Source organism: Dasypus novemcinctus, chromosome 5 (assembly GCF_030445035.2).
Source record: "Dasypus novemcinctus isolate mDasNov1 chromosome 5, mDasNov1.1.hap2, whole genome shotgun sequence".
In the NCBI taxonomy this organism is placed as follows: domain Eukaryota; kingdom Metazoa; phylum Chordata; class Mammalia; order Cingulata; family Dasypodidae; genus Dasypus; species Dasypus novemcinctus.
Window position 1 is genome coordinate 77,963,548 of NC_080677.1, and position 17,787 is coordinate 77,981,334.

Genomic DNA, 17,787 nt, shown 5'->3' on the forward strand with positions numbered 1-17,787 from the left:
ATCCTACCCCACACCGCCGCCAGCGTGTGCGGCAGTCTTGTTCCTACACTGACTCAGATCCGGCTGGAGATCAAGGCTCGCGAAAGAACAGCTCCTAGACTCACCAATTCCCGATAAAAAGAATTAATTTCCTCATCCAGGTGCTATATGTAGAACATTTCTTTCTAAAGCAGCAACTTCTGTATTATTTTTAAGTCCCTACTACTTTATGTGTTAGCCTGAACCTAATCATGATTTTTCCAGTAACCTCTATTTGTATAAATAAAACATAAAGATAGGTTATGAACAGTATTAACAATAAGTGTATCAACTATTTTCTTTTTAATTTTTAACCATTTATATTTTCAATTATTAAATGTTCAAAATAAAGTTTTAAAAATTGGAAAAGTCTATACACCTATAGAGAATTCTATTCATAAATTGTGATGCATTTATGTTTACCTAAATAATAATAGCAGCTAACATTTGTTGTGCTATTACTAAGTTCCCTGTATCATCTCATTTAGTCCACATAATATTTGGGGAAGGAACACCTTTCTAGGTCGAGCTAATCCAGGGCCCGCAATATTTTTACACTGCTCTAATGAAATGTTCTTTCAAGATATTAAGCACAGCACTTTGGGACTTCATTGTTTAGCTATAAGATAATCAATTAATACCCCTTCTATCTTACTTCTATGACTGAAGCAAAAAGCAAGAACTTGCAAAGGGAAACCGGTGGGTGAAAACACACACTCCCCCTCTTCAGCAGCAGTATCTGGAACAGGCTGGGAATATATGACTTGATGTGCCACTCTTTGGCAAACAGCGCCATAATTTGGGAGTTTAGTACATTTACATGATTTAAATGTACTAAAGAGTATATTTTTGCTGTTAAGTAATTGGTCTGTTTATCTGCTGCTTGACAAAATCGTCACTTCAAAATTGACATTTAAAAAACTGATCATCTCCCTCAAAAATCTCTTCCCTTTTAATGCAATCACTGTTAAAACAGGCGCTAAAATACAACATAATCTGACTCCACTTTCTTAACATCAGTAATTTTTTTTCCCTCACACCTCTCCCCTTCGATTCTCACAACACTTTGGCGTAGGTGTTTTTATTTCTAAAGTCTACAGATGTCTCTTAAATCTCAGGTCCTTTCTTCATCTTCTCTCAAACTCTTTTTTCTATCGAAATCTGCACCTTTCCTTTATTCGCGGATGACACCAGTTTTCTTTGACAACGGGATCAAATTTCGAAACCACTTCCATCTCCACGCCGTGTTAACATCACCTTAATGAACAACTATTTACCTTGACTGAAGATCTAGCCACTACCTAGCCTATCGAATGTTATGTACCTCACAAAAACTGTTATTTTCTGCCTCTACAATCCTGTGAGGTGAACGGCAAATAAAAGTTGAGAGATTTCAAAAAGTTACCTAAGGCAGGACAATAAATGAATAAAACAGGATTTAAACTCAGCGACTGAGCCAGGGTTGGTTTTGGAGTTTGTTGTTCTGGGAGCCGAAAAGAACCTAGAGATGTGTAAAGCCATGGGCAGACAGACGTTCCCTTCTACTAGTTCCTGCTCCCATAATCGTGACCTGGACACTCAGGGCGAAGCCGGGACGCGCTCTCCCCGGGGTTCTCTTCCGTTTCTTTTGCGCGGAGTAAAGGGGCCCGCGGGACTTGGATTCACTTCCGGCGGGGAAAGGAAAGCAGGGCACCACCGGAAGCGAGGAAGCTGCTGTGTAATCACTGAGGAGCTGAGGTACTTGACTATCTTAAAATGCCGGATTACCTCGGTGCCGATCAGCGGAAAACCAAAGAGGATGAGAAGGACGACAAGCCCATTCGAGGTCTGTTGACAGAGGCAGGAGCTCGGGGTTGGGGCGGGTCCAGGCTTGGCCTCAGAGGGGAGGCTAGCCTCCTGCTCCGGGCGCGGCGTTCTGGCCTTTTTGTGTCCCTGGTGATTTATCCCAAGGAGCAGCCGGGTTTACTTTACTTGCCTGCTTTCTATCCTTCCCTCATCCCACTCCCAAGTTACAAATTCATTTCCCTTTCATAGAAATTTTTATTCATTCCTAGCGTTTACGTTTTGAAAAAGTCACGCACACTGCTTGGCTTCGCAGGCCTGAAAAGTTTCCCTGCCTAGCGGTGTTTGGTTACCTCGTTCTTCTTTCCTGTCCACTCTCCCGCAAGTGTGACAGCTCGGTGCTGTAGTTACGTAGCCAGGATCTTGAGACATAACTTTCTTTAAAAAAAAAAAATTCATATGACTTGATAATTATTCACCTGGTTCAAAATTCAAAAGGCGGAAGATAAGAATACATCGAAAAGTCTTCCATCCTACTCCGCGGAGGGGACCAGTATTGCCATTTTGCATATTTTTCTAGACGTATTCTGTGAATGTCCAGCCAGTTTACATATGTATTCCTTTTGTTTTTTATACAAATGTGTGCTGTATATCTACATCTTGTTATTTTTAAATCTTATATGTAAAGGATAATTACATATAGTCATTGTTTGTGTCGCTTTCTCTCTCTGCGTCTATAGTGTCCCACTATATGGCTGTACAATAATGCATTTAGTTGTTAATGGCGGACATTTAGATTCTTCCAATCTGTTGTCATTATAAAGCAATGAATAACCTCACTGGTATAACTTTTACATGCACAAGTATGAGTTGAAGGGTAAATTTTAGAAGTGGAGTTGTAATTTTGAAGGACATTGCTAAATTGCTCTCCATAGAGAATGTACCAGTTGTCGCAGATAGGCACACAATCTTCGGACATGATTTCTTCCAAATAGCCTCTTTTGTAGTATCATCTTTATAAACAACTATTTTCTTCTTTTATTCCATATAGCATGTTTTTAAACATTAATATGGTGTCCTCCCTTCCTTATTTTTCCATTTCTAAACAACTTTAAACCTCTCATAGCACCTTTTCTTCTCCATCTCCATCTTCCTGCCCCCGCACCCCCAAAGTAAGAGCATTTCCTTTCTATCTTCATCCCATACTCCACTCTTTCTTTTGGAAATATTTTAGGACACTGGAAACCTCGGAGGTATTCAAGTCATCTTTGGGAAAACTTGGTAACAGATTTAGCATTTGATCTGTGCATAGTCAGTGTGTTTCTCTGGGTATGTTATTCTGTACATATATTAATAAATTTATCCCTTTGATTCAGTTATAACTAATATCTGTACTGTCTATTTTTACAGCGACATTGTGAGGATAAAATTAGTATATACTTTAAAGTGAGAAAACCGAAGTTCAGAGAGATGAAATGATTTTTCCAAGATTATGTATCAAATATGGACTAGAACCCAGATCATTTGTTTTTCAAATTCGTTATTTTTTGTGCTCTTTATTTTTGTTGTCACACCATTTTGACAGTCTTTAGCAGCTGTGGTGACTGGATCACCTCATTTCTCATGCTTCCAATCATTGCTGCACCTCAGCACATAAGGAAGTCATCACTATTAAACTGTATTATGTGAAATTGCTTCACTTCTAAAATGTCAAACTTTCTGTTTTTCCTCCCATCACAACTTTTGCTTCATTGCCACTAAACTTTGACCTGACCTCTCTTGATCCATCAAATTAGTCAGTACTACCTCTTGCTTCCCTATTCAGACTTTTTCTTCTTCCACAGTGTACCTATTTGCTGAGCAGATTAAGAAGCCACGCAGAAATTCCCTTCTCTGTCATCTTCCATTTTTAAAATTTCAGTCTGCATCAGAGGAGGTGATACCAATTCTTGTCAAGTCTAACCTTCCTGTCTGGGTTTTTGGTCTTATCGCTTTCTCCTCTGGGATTTTGGTTGTTTTTTTTTTTTAATTTATTTCTCTCCCCTTCCCCTCCTGTTGTCTGCTTTCTGCGTCCATTTGCTGTGTGTTCTTCCGCATCTGCTTGTATTGTCAGCGGCACCGGGAATCTGTGTCTTTTTGTTGTGTCATCTCTCTGTGTGTGCGGCCCCACTCCTGGGCAGGCTGCACTTTTTTTGCACGGAGTGGCTCTCCTTATGGGGCGCACTCCTTGCGTGTGGGGCTCCTCTATGCGGGGAACACCGCTGTATGGCATGGCACTCCTTGCGTACATCAGCACTGCCCATGGGCCAGCTCACTACACGGGTCAGGAGGCCTTGGGTTTGAACCTCGGACCTCCCATGTGGTAGGCGGATGCTTTATCCCTTGAGCCAAATCTCCTTCCCTCTCCTCTGGGACTTTGTTTCATCCATGTGTTTGTTTTCCTATGAGATTTTTCCCTTACATCCTATAAATACGCTTTCACTGCCTAAAAGACTCTGGAGTCAGGCCTAAGTTTGAATCTTAGCTTTTTGCCTCTTACTTGCTGGCTCTGAGACATGGTCAAGTCACTTAATTTGAGTGAAACTCAGTTCTTCTTTTCTGTAATGGAGAAATAATTATATTTACAAGATTGTAAGTCTGTTAATAATATAATACCAAGGCCTGCAGTTACTCTTATTACCTCACTCAGGCATTTATGGCCTACCTCCCCTGGGTCTCAAACTACTAGCTACCTAATTTCCTATTACTCCTTAACATGTATACTATGTTTCACCTAAACTGGTCTGGCTATTGTTATGTAAGTATGCTTTTTAAAAAAATTTTTTATTTTTAAAGTCTCCCCTCTTCTGTGAAAATAGTTTGCCTTTTCAGATTGAAAAAAATATAAATATACACACATATGCTGAGAAGAAAGTAAAAATCCTTTGAAATTCTACATCGAGAGATGACTTTTTTATTTGAACACCATTTCAGGCCATTCTCCCCATTTTAAATAATTCTATTACAAAAAAATTTATATGTACCTTATATATGCTTTTTTTAAACTTATCTGTTTCACATAACAGTGTTTTTTGGATATCTTTCCATACGTGTAAGCATTGTTCTGTGTTACCATTTTCAATGGCTGCATTATATTTCATTGTATGAATATAGTATAATTTATTTAACCAAGATCCTTGGTGGATGCATTTTATATATATGTAATATATAAAGTATATAAAATAAGTGATCATGAATGTTATGTACTTTTTTTATCCTCCCCCAAATTAGATATAAGTTCTTTGAATTTAGGAACTATTTGATGATTGTAAATCACCACGACTTTGCTCAATTTTTAGCACTCAAGTAATATGATTTAAATTGAATGGAAAAAAGCTGATTAGCTTCAGTTTCTTTTGTTTAAATCTCATTTATTATCTCTTCTTTTAGCTCTGGATGAGGGGGATATTGCCTTGCTGAAAACTTATGTAAGTCCTTTCAGTGTCTTTGAAAGGTAGATGTTTCATATTGAAATAAAAACTATTGTTTGGTATTGTCTCTCCAAAATAGTTAGAAGAGATGTCTGGCAGTTTATAGTATTCTTCACTGAAAAGTTACCTACTTAAAGTTTTTCTCTATAGTAGATCAGAGAGTAAAGTGTCTAGCATGACTAAACTTATAGATCATTTTTATATTGTTTGTAATTTAGGTGTATACTATATTGAAAGATATTTAAATAATCTATACAAATAATTTAAAATATAGGCATCTGAATTATATCTGAAATGGAAAGTTTAATGCATATAAATGGGCATTTAGATTTGGATTATTTCAGATACAATTTTCAATTATTATCTTGCATAATGGTGGGTTGTCTTTTTTGGGGGGGGTGGGTATTAGTTCAGGAATGCTTCTCAAAATGATATACTCCATCTCTCTACTTTGACTTCACAAACTTTCAGACAGTAATAGCTATTAAGATTATAACTGTTTAAAGTTCTTTTTCATGTGTAATTTAATAAATAGTTGCTCTTCTGATGTTCTAATTAAACTGATTTTTATCTCCTAGGGTCAGAGCACTTACTCTAGGCAGATCAAGCAGGTTGAAGATGACATTCAACAGCTTCTCAAGAAAATTAATGAGCTCACTGGTAAGTGTTTTTTTTTTATTCCCCTTACCTCTCCTTAAATGTAATATATTAATATCATTAAAATAATGTACAAGCATGTTTTTTTACTCTTCCATGAATTATGCATTTTAAAACTCAGTATTATTCTTTCTTTCTATTAAGAAATTGGATCTCATTTCATAGTCTCTTTAACTACCTTTTACAACCCAGCTTTAATATTTATACAGTTAGAAATCAACATTTCAAGCTCTAAGCAAGTAATATTTCTATTAGTTAAAGCCCAGTTCAGTAAACAAGTAAAAAAATTTTTTTGTTTTTTCATTGCTTTTTAAAAATTAGAGCAGTTGTAGGTTTACAGAAAAAACATGCATAAAGTACATGTTTCCATATATCTCCCTCCCTCATCCAAATAGTTTTTCCTATTAACATTTTACATTAGTCTGGTACCTTTGTTACAATTGATGAAACAATAAGGTAAAAACTTTTTACTGAATAAAACTATGATTTTACATCATATTGTTTGAAATAATTAGACTATTGTCTGGTAGTTGGAAACTTTTTTTCTTGGGACTTAAATGGTGAAGCTTACAATATTTAACCTGCACAAAAATGTCAAGTATGGAATTAAAGTTTTTTGTTGTGACAACTACTTTAGGACAGTGGTTGTCAATAAAGGATGATTTTTCTGCCAAGGGGACATTTGACAATGTCTAAAAACATTTCTGATTGTAGTGACTTGGAGTGCTCTTGGCATACAGTGGTTGGAAGTCAGGGATATAGCTGAACATCCAATAATGCACAGGATAGTCCTGCACAACAAAGAATTATCCAGGCCAAAATATCAGTAGTGCTGAGCTTGAGAAACTGTATTAGGTTGATATACTACATTTCAATGAATTTTGCAATCTTCTATGTAGGTATTAAAGAGTCTGACACTGGCCTTGCCCCACCAGCCCTCTGGGATTTGGCAGCAGATAAGCAAACACTCCAGAGTGAACAACCTTTACAGGTTGCAAGGTATTCACAATGCTCTATAAAGAATTTTTATTCTAAATTATAAGTAAATAAAGCTTTATATAAAAGTCACAGGTTAAAATTTTAGGTATTAGAAATTTAAATAAGAAATACATGAAGATATAATCATGTAAAAGATTAAAATGGTACATAAAGATATAGAGCAAAATATGAAAGTCTCCTTCCCAATCTTGCACTCCCATTGCCCTTTTCTCAGACACACTACTGTTAATAGTTTGGTCCTTCTAATCCTATTTCTATTTTTTCTTATATATATAGTTGCATGCAAAGAAACATTTCCAGAGGTACTTTCCTAGTAGACCTTGGCTTATAACAGAAAGCAGAATCCTGTCATACAATTATGCAGGGAGGACAAAGCATTCTTTACCCTACTTTCAGTTCTAACTGTAAGCATTATCTCAGAAGTTATTTTGTATTTCCCTATATTCTTTGTTACAGCTTATATAGCATCTCTCTAATATGAGCTGTATTTTTTTGTTTTTCTTTGGTAGGAACATAACTACAGAAGAGGAAAGGGAGTTGACTATATTTAGTATGATGAAAACAGTATTAAATATTCACCTTAACCAGGTCACACACAAAAGTAGCAACAGCAATAAAAATGCATTTATAAATTCGGGGAACAGTGAAAACACATTTATTAATTAACTGTATAAGACAAGGTGTCTGCCTTCTTAGAGGGAAAATAAAAAGGGGGGCAATTTAACATAGAAGTATCATTAAAGATTTAGGAATAATTATGGAAGTCAAGAAATTAGAGAACTTCTCAAGGTGAAATATTTGGGGTTAATTTTCCAATGGAATATGTCTTGAAAATTCTAAGGTTGGCTAAAATTGCATGGGCCCTTGGGTTGAGCACATTCTATAGAAAGGGATCATTAACAGTGGCCCAGTTTCTGGAGTTCTAGTTTATACCTGCCCATTAGTATACTGCATGCCCAGGAGAGAATCCAGTTACCTGAATTCATTATTAGTGGTTTAGATTCCTTACTCTAATCAAGCCTTTTGCTGTGTTAGATGTACAAAGATTATCAATGCTGATTCGGAAGACCCAAAGTACATTATCAATGTGAAGCAGTTTGCCAAGTTTGTAGTGGACCTCAGTGATCAGGTGGCACCTACTGACATTGAAGAAGGAATGAGAGTTGGGTAAGATTTCTCTTTGTAATAAATACTCTCTTTTTTATTAAACATACTATGTCACATTCATATCCTTGGCTTTGTTTGTTTTGAATGAATGTACTGAATATCAAGGGATAATTTAGTAATGTGTTATGGTTGAACATCCTTTTCTTCATCTGCTTCATAAAACCTCCACCTACCTCCAATGAACTATTTTTTTTTCTTCCAGATTATCTACTTTTATTTTTATTTTTTATTTTTTTAAATTTTTTAAAAATTAAAGTTAATAGATCACAAGAAATGTTATATTAAAAAACATAAAAAAACATGAGGTTCCCATATAACCCACTTCCCACCCCCCACCACATCATTTTTGTAAATTGTATTATTTTAAAGATATATACATCACAAAAAAAATGTTACATTAAAAATATAAGAGGTTCCTGTATACCCCCACCCCACTCCTCCCACACCAGCAACCTCCCTCATCATTGCGGCACACTCGTTGCACTCTGAACACATTTTGGAGCACTGCTGCACCATATAGATAATAGTTTACCCTGTATGTTACACTCTTCTCTAGTACATTCAGTGGGTTATGGCAGGATATATAAAGTCCAGCATCTGACCCTGCAATATCATTAAGGACAACTCAAAATCCCAAAAATGCCCCCATATCACATCTCTTTTTTTTTAAAAGATTTATTTATTTATTTAAATCCCCCCCCTCCCGTGGTTGTCTGTTCTCTGTGTCTGTTTGCTGCATCTTGTTTCTTTGTCTGCTTCTGTTGTCGTCAGCGGCACGGGAAGTGTGGGCGGTACCATTCCTGGGCAGGCTGCACTTTCTTTGGCGCTGGGTGGCTCTCCTTACAGGTGCAGTCCTTGCACATGGGGCTCCCCTACGCGGGGGACACCCCTGCGTGGCGCGGCACTCCTTGCGCGCATCAGCACTGCGCATGGGCCAGCTCCACACGGGTCAAGGAGGCCCGGGGTTTGAACCGCGGACCTCCCATGTGGTAGACGGACACCCTAACCACTGGGCCAAGTCGGTTTCCCCACATCACATCTCTACTTCCCTCTCCCTGCCCTCAGCAACTACTGTGGTCACTTTATCCACCTTGATGCTAAAATTTCTTCTGTTACTTGTCACAATAGTTTTATAGCAGAATATCAGTAAGTCCACTCTAGTCCATATCTTATTCCTCTATTCTGTGGACCCTGGAATGGCGATGTCCCCTCCACCTCTAGGTCAAGAGGGGGCTTAGATTGTACATGGGTGATGGATGCAATTCCTCTGCTTACAGTTGTAGGCACTCTTGATTCCCTGGTGTGGTGGTTGACCATCTTCACCTCCCTCTTAGCTGACCTGGGTAAGACCAATGAAACAGGGAGTAGGAGTTGCCACTCTGCTCAGGCTCGGGGCCCAGCTGGCACATGGGCAGTCCAGAGATTCAAGTCTCCTGAGTATGGACCATCCCTAGTGCCAACCACAGGTTCAGTAAACGTGACAGAAGAGGCATGTGTAGAAAAGTCATATCTGAGTCCACCTCCGTCACACTCAGGAGCACAAATTCCAAAGTAGGGCTCTCTGCCATGGCACAGATATCCATTTCCATCTGCCATGACTATATACCCTGTGGATCTCCATAGCCTTGAGGAGAACCAGTACATAGGGTTGTATCTACTTTGACTTTTTCTGGGGGTCCTGCTGAGGTGTGCGTAAGTGTGACCCCTCTGATGACCTCCTGACTCTTATTTTTTGTTTTCTTTTTAAAAATTTCTCTACCCCCCCCCTCCCCCTTTGTTTCCTCCCTGTGTCCATCCGCTGTGTATGTTCTTCTGTGTCTGCTTGGATTCTTGTCAGCATCACTGGGAATCTGTGTCTCTTTTTGTTGTACCCTCTTGCTGTGTCACCTTTTGGTATATGTGGTGCCACTCCTGGGCAGGCTGCGCTTTTTTCACATGGGGCGGCTCTCTTTATGGGGCGCACTCCTTGTGCGTGGGGCTCCCTTACGCGGGGGACACCCCTGTGTGGTACAGCACTCCTTGCGCATGTCAGCACTGCGTGTGGGCCAGCTCACCACACGGGTCAGGAGGCTCTGGGTTGGAACCCTGGTGGATGCTCTTATCAGTTGAGCCAAATCTGCTTCCCACTATTGTTTTTTTAATGATTGGCTTTGAATGTCATAATTCAAATAAGTGCAGAATTTGAGAGTTAAGTTTACCAGTTGAAGGTAACATGGTCTAGTTGGAGGAAGCACTTATTTGGATTAGGCTTTCCTGATTTAAAATCCTGGCATTGCTTCATTTTCTGGTTCTCTTTGCCTTTGAATGTGTTATTTAATCCTTTTTTTTTTTTTAAGATTAATTTTATTTATTTTTTCTCTCCCTGCCTTGTTTGTGCTCACTGTCTGCTCTTTGTGTCCATTTGCTGTGTGCTGTGTATGTGCGTCTTCTCTTTAGAAGGCCACAGGAATCACACTTGGGACCTCATGTGGGAGAGAGGCGCTTATTTACTTCCTGCTTTGTTGTGTTTCTCATTGTCTTTCCATTTTGTGTCTCTTTGTTGCATCAGCTCGCCAAGCCTGCCCATCATGCTAACTTGCTGTTTTGCTCATCTTCTCCAGGAACCAAACCCGGCCCTCCCATGTGGTAGGCTCAATTGCTTGAGCTATATCTGCTTTCCCATTTAATCTCTCTGATCTGAGTCAGTTTTATTTATCAATAAAATGGGTACAATAATTACTTCTTAGGATGGTGTTAGGATTAATGTGAGTATATTGAGTACATAATTATCGCAGTAAATTTTTAAAATCTCCACTTACGCATAGAGTCAAGGGTTTTGTTGCTGTTGGGTAGGTTGTTTGCCGCTTCTGGTTGGTGGTTTAGTGTTCTAAGTCTTAATGCTGTTCTTATATCTCTTTGCGCAGCCGTAGGGACTCTGCATCTCATGTTTTCTTGTTGAAAGTATGGTTTTGAGAATAAAAGAGTAAACATGAAAGCACTTTGAAACTTTAAAGAATGTCTTATTAAATGACTTTTTACCTTCTTAGTGTGGACAGAAATAAGTATCAAATTCACATTCCACTGCCTCCTAAGATTGACCCAACAGTTACCATGATGCAGGTAAGAAACTGTGGGAAGGAAAAGGAATAGCATGACTTTGTAATACAATTGTATTCATCTCAAGAAATTTTGAAAACTTTTAACTAATAAACTATTAATATGTGGATTTGTATATATCAAAGAGTTGTTGAAAATTTTCCTTTTTTTCCGATGAGAGTGTTTATCAGTCTTTACTAGTTTATCCCTCACTGTTAGTGTCAAAACAATTGTGTCAAGTAGTTTTGGGACCCTGGACAATGTATTCCAGTTTCATTAAAATTCTTCTATAAGTCTGGTTTTTTTTTTTTTTAAGGGTATTGGGTCTACTATATTGGGATAGATCATTTGTACTAGTGTTCAGAGACCTATGAATGTATGTTGTACATTTTCATCCCTTTCTTAGGTGGAAGAAAAACCTGATGTCACATACAGTGATGTTGGTGGCTGTAAGGAACAGATTGAGAAACTGCGAGAAGTAGTTGAAACCCCATTACTTCATGTAAGTGGTCGAGTCTGATGCATGTTAAGTTTCTTTGTATAAAGATGTCATAGTCTTTTGTGTATTGAACATTGAAATTGCCTATTTATTGATAGCTTTTTAAATATAAAATTTTTCTTAGTGAAAATTTTTGAGGAAATAGAAGAGTAGTAGAGGTATGAAGAGTTAGTGAGTTCCAGAACTAAGCAAGAAAAAGAATTGAGCGGTCAAGCATGTTTTTAAAAAACAATCTGCTATTTTAAATTACAAAATAAGTTGAGGTATAGCCTTTAGGAATATGTTTAATTTGATACAGGTTAGTGTAGATGAAACCATGTGTTCTAATGAGATAAAAAAGAAATGGGCTCCGATTAAATCAAGTTAGGCTTGGGAGAATAATGCAAAAGTAGGATGTTTAATTGTTTAATAGCAGTTCTTTTCTTTAAACACTACAGTTTTTTTTAATTAGGAAAAAATAGGTTTGTTAAGACTGAATAGTAGAAACACCTTTAAAAGCTATTTTGCATTGTATATTGATGAGAGTCTGGTTTAAATCTTAAATATTAGAATAAGTAAGATTTCTTATTTAGATTAAGTATTAGATTAAGATTATGAACCTAATAATTTTGATTTAAATATATCATTGTAGAAGGAGTCTTATTTTTATTACACACAAGAGTGATATTTGTAAAAATTGTGTCTCTATCACAGCCAGAGAGGTTTGTTAACCTTGGCATTGAGCCTCCCAAGGGTGTGCTACTCTTTGGTCCACCAGGTACAGGGAAGACTCTCTGTGCTCGGGCAGTTGCTAACAGGACTGATGCTTGCTTCATTCGTGTTATTGGATCTGAACTTGTACAGAAATACGTTGGTGAGGTAAAGTAATTTTATTGTATTCAAACAATATGTAGCTTTGTGAAAAATTTGTAAGGCATGAAAGAGATTAAAATTGAGAGATTGAGACCTGAAGTTTACTTAGTGATTTGTTGTAATCAGTAGTTTAGAAGCACAAAAGCCACCAGCCTTCCCTTATGGTCGTTTGGGATAGGCGTGCTTAGAAGTTTTAATCCATATACTCCCTATTCAGAAGGATGACAGATCTGGTTTGTAAGGTAAATAAATACCCCAGAAATGCCTAGAAAATGAATTCAAAAGTGTACTTTAATTTTAGGGTAGTATTTTATGTTCTAATGAGAAAGGTTAGAACATATATTCCAACAGGGAATAAATCTAGGGCTGTATATATTGATCATTAATAGGTTTTAGATATAATAGTTACATCTAAATAGTAATTGGAAAAGGAACTGCTTGAGTTGAGATATACTTTCTTTCCCTAACCAAAGCTTAAAAGGGAGCGGGTGTAGCTCAGTGGTTGAGTGCCTGTTTCCCCTGTATGAGGTCCCGGGTTCAATTCCCAGTTCCTCCTAAAAAACAATACAAAAAAACCTTAAAAGTCCAACTCATTGATCAGGAATTCCAGGGATAGACCATATACTTTTATTCCAGTTTTTTGATTAGAATGGTGCCTTTATTAAACCTCTTCAGTTCTTAAAGTTATTGGCTGTTTGATACAGAAAGATGAAAATTACATAATATGGTTCCAAGGAGGGAAGCGGACTTGGCCCGATGGATAGGGCATCCGCCTACCACATGGGAGGTCCGCAGTTCAAATCCTGGGCCTCCTTGACCCATATGGAGCTGGCCCATGCACAGTGCTGGTGCACGCAAGGAGTGCCCTGCCATTCAGGGGTGTCCCCCGCGTAGGGGAGTCCCATGCGCAAGGAGTGTACCCCATAAGGAGAGCGGCCCAGCACGAAAGAAAGTGTAGCCTGAGCTGCCCAGCACGAAAGAAAGTGCAGCCTGCCCAAGAATGGCGCTGCACACACGGAGAGCTGACACAACAAGATGATGCAACAAAGAGAAACAGATTCCTAGATTCCTGGTGCCGCTGATAAGGATAGAAGCGGTCACAGAAGAACATGCAGTGAATGGACACAGAGAGCAGACAACTAAGGGCAGTGGGGGGGGAGAGGGAGAGAAATAAATAAAAAATTAATCTAAAAAAAAAAATACGGTTCTGAGGATTATTAGGTGGTGGTGGTAGCACAACATCATGAATGTAATTAGCAGTATTGAATTATATATTTGAATGTGGTTAAAGGGGGAAATTTAGGTAGTATATATGTTACTAGAATAAAAATTTTTTTAAAAATTCCAGTGAGCTACACAACACAATGAACCCTAAATTGACATGGACTATAATTAATAGTACAGTTATACAAATGTGCTTTCATCAGTTGTAACAAATAGATCACACTGATGCAATGTTACTAATAGGGTGGTATATGGAAACTACATTTTATGTATGGTTTTTCTATAAACCCACAAGTTCTCTAAATTAATCTAATGGAACAGGTAGCAAACTTTAGTCTCTGAAAAAACTTAAGGTTGTAATAGTTGAGAATGCTGTTAGGAATATCAAAAAATTTGAAGCGTAACTTTTTATTGTATTTTAACCAACTCTGATTTAAAAAATCATTTTTCTCCTCAGGGGGCTCGAATGGTTCGTGAACTCTTTGAAATGGCCAGAACCAAAAAGGCCTGCCTTATATTCTTTGATGAAATTGATGCTATTGGAGGTATGAATGAAATTTTAGAGAACTTTGGGATTGGCTTTCATGAGAATTCTCCTGATGTTAGACTTGTAAAGAATTTTAATTTCAGCCCTTTTATGAGCTCTGGTACTTCAGAGCCACAGGCTAAACCATAAAGGAAAAAATATGTAGCACTATAGTTTTTCAAAGACAAGTACTTTATCTTTTTATTTAATCTAATATCATTTAGAATATATATTTTCACATTTTAACAACTCTTAAATTGGGATGCTGCTTCGAATAATGTGATAAAGAAAACACTGGGTCACAGTTTGTCCTTCATAAGGGATGGGAAGTTTCCATCATTTCCTCCAATATTCTTTCTGCAACTTTTCCATTCTCTTTCTGGGACACCAGTAATGCAAGTGTGCATTTCACGTTGTCATTCATTTCCCAGAGACTGTTCTATTTCTGTTTGTCTTTTCCAGTTCAAATGTTCTGTCTTTGAAATCACTAATTCTGTCTTTAAGCAATTCATATCTGCTTTTATGTGTCTAAGGAATTTTTTAAAAAACATGTTTTTTATTTACTTTTAAAAGATACTTAGATTACATAAAATATTACATAAAAAAAATGTAAGGGATTCCCATATGCCCCACTCCCCACACCTCCCAGTTTTCCCCACTAACTTCTTTCGTTATTGTGTACCTTCATCACAATTGATGAACATTTTGGAGTGTTGCTACATAGCATGGATGATAGTTTACACTGTAGTTTACACTCTTTCCCACTCCATTCTGTAGGTTATGGCAAGTATATAATAGCCTGTATCTGTTGTCATAATGTATTTTTAATCTTACCCATCGTGTCTTTCATTCCCATAGGTTCTGTTAACTTTTCTTTGCAGGCTCTCAAATTGTTCTTTATGCTCTCCCACTATCTTCTTAATGTCCTTTATTTTTTTATTCATATTTTCTTTAAAGTCTTTGAACTGATTTAGCAAAGTTGTGTGATTATCACTGATTAAACTGATTAATTGTATTAAATTCTGTATCTCTTTAGGATATTTGGTTTGTCCTTTTGGCTGGGTCCTCTTCCTGTTTCCTAATATAGCTTATAATTTTTTGCTGATGTCTATTGGTAAATTTATTCTGATGGCTAATTTCCTATTTTTTTTTCCACAGCCCTTCTTTGATATTTGGTTCAAATTATTCCCAGACTTTAAAATTGCCCAGTTTAAGTTTTCAAAATTGGGCGAGGGACTCACTAGTAGGGCGCAGATTATCTCCCCGGGATTGGATACAGAGAACGTCAACTGTTTTTGTCCATGCAATTTCCAGACCAGCCAGCAGATGGCACTAGTCAACACATCTTTCCACGGAGGTGTTTCAATCTTGGCTTTCCTGTGTTCCATCTCTGAATCAGAGATTTAAAGCAGGCTCTGCTGGCCAAGTTCACTGAAGAAAAGCACCCGACCTCCTTCCCCTTTTCCCTTGAAACAGCTGACAGAGAGGAAGATGTCTCTGTATCCCTCTCAGCAGGCTGCAGTGAGCCAGTGGTTTTATTCTAGCTTAGTACTTGGGGGTGGGGTAGGGGAGTCCTTCCTAACCACCGCAGGAGCTTGGTAACCTATGTTTGTTGTTTTGGCTTCTTCGTCTCTCTGCCCCTCACCCTCCTGGTAGCTGTGTAGCACAGTCCTGGTCAGCTGACCCCAAAGCAGATCCATTGGACAGCCTTTGGCTCTCTCTCTGTTGTTTTTGTGAGAGCATACAGCTCAGCCTTTTAGTCTATTGCCATCAACCCACAATTTGGGGCATAATTTAATTGGTGGTGGTTTATTGTACATAAAATAATATTGTTGGCTTCTTGAATTGATGAAATATAGTATTAGCTGTGTGATCTCAGCAAGATATTTTAACTTTTGAGCCTTGGTTTGCTCATCTTGAAAAAAGTGTGCTCATCTTGAAAATGGGAATAATTCTTGTTTATTTCATTAATTTTTGAGACGTTCAAATTAATAAATGGTGATAGGTGAGAAGTGCCATATGTATATAGGCAGTCAACTAATAACTTAATGAACTTAAAAAAAATGACTTGAAAATATAATGGAACCTGTCACGCTTGTGGACTGGTTGGTGTATGTAGAGTCTTACTTTTAAACTTTATCAAAAGTTTAAATGTTTTTTTAAAGTTTAAATGTTTTGTAAGGTACACAATAAAGGAATGCAGCAGTCTGCACTTACCTTACAATAAAAAAGTATGTTTGGAGGCTCTTAAATTTATTTTTATATTTTTGCTATTCTGGTTGAATTGAGAGACTTAAAAGAAACTAGTATATCCAAATGAGGTGATAGTAAGTTGTTATGGGTCAACTGTATTATGGATTTAGTATATTTTAAAAGGCAGTTTAATGAGATTTGTAGTATGACAGTTTCCTATGTTACAAACACAACTATAGTGCTAAACTTTGCATTTTTCTCTTGTTGCCTAATCGAGATGTATATTTTGTTAAGCAGAATTGATTTGAAAAGCAAAATTTCCTAAAGCAGATTTTTAGAAATATTTTAAAGGAGTCTATGTTAAATAAGACCATTATGATGAATTCTTTTAAAGGTAAGATTCATTTTTCTAATTTGTTTTGTGTAACACAGGCTTTTCTTACAGGATTTGCCTAAAAAGTGAGATGTGCACTTGTGCTGGAGAACATGATTTGAGATTAGCAGTCCTTCAAGATTATGTATCTGTTACCCTAAGTGGACATGGAGAACTTTTTTTGTCTTCTCAGGGGCTCGCTTTGATGACGGTGCTGGAGGTGACAATGAAGTACAGAGAACGATGTTGGAACTGATCAATCAGCTGGATGGCTTTGATCCTCGAGGCAATATTAAAGTGTTGATGGCCACTAACAGACCTGATACTTTGGATCCAGCACTGATGAGGCCAGGGAGATTGGATAGAAAGATTGAATTTAGCCTGCCTGATCTAGAGGTAAGAAAGCATTCATTTAAGAAAAAAATTTTTTTAAAGTTTTTTTCACCCCACCCCTTCGTTGTTTATACTCACTGTGTCTGTTTGTTGTGTGTTTGTCTTCCTTTTAGGAGGCACCAGGAACCAAACCTGGGATCTCCCATTTGGGAGGGAGGCATCTATTTACTTGAGCCACCTCCACTCCTTGCTTTGTTGTATCTCTCATTATGTTTCCTCCTTGTGTCTCTTGTTGCATCAGTTCACAATGCCAGCCTGTCGTGTCAGCTCGCTTCTTGCTTATGTTCTTTAGGAGGCACTGGGAACAAAACCTGGGACATCCCATGTCCCATGTGGTACGTGGGAGTGCAATCACTTGAGCCATATCTGCCTCCCTAGAAAATTCTTAATTTTTTTTTCTAACTATGATGTTTTTTCATTTTAATATCTCTCAATTCCCTTTTTTTTAAGGGTCGGACTCATATCTTTAAGATTCATGCTCGTTCAATGAGTGTTGAAAGAGATATTAGATTTGAATTGTTAGCACGACTGTGTCCAAATAGCACTGGTAAGTGGAAAA

General features: G+C 37.6%; 1 protein-coding gene across 1 annotated transcript in view; it reads left to right on the plus strand.

The window, feature by feature from the left end:
- Positions 1-17,787, plus strand: part of PSMC2 (proteasome 26S subunit, ATPase 2) — a 19,292-nt gene continuing 1,505 nt past the window's right edge. Inside the window, exons 1-11 of the mRNA XM_004478982.4 lie at positions 1-1,843; positions 5,230-5,267; positions 5,849-5,930; positions 6,827-6,926; positions 7,962-8,093; positions 11,120-11,192; positions 11,575-11,670; positions 12,361-12,525; positions 14,201-14,288; positions 17,029-17,231; positions 17,679-17,775. Of these exons, the coding sequence (XP_004479039.1) occupies positions 1,774-1,843; positions 5,230-5,267; positions 5,849-5,930; positions 6,827-6,926; positions 7,962-8,093; positions 11,120-11,192; positions 11,575-11,670; positions 12,361-12,525; positions 14,201-14,288; positions 17,029-17,231; positions 17,679-17,775 (1,144 nt within the window). The 5' untranslated portion in view covers positions 1-1,773. The remainder of the gene's footprint in view (positions 1,844-5,229; positions 5,268-5,848; positions 5,931-6,826; positions 6,927-7,961; positions 8,094-11,119; positions 11,193-11,574; positions 11,671-12,360; positions 12,526-14,200; positions 14,289-17,028; positions 17,232-17,678; positions 17,776-17,787) is intronic.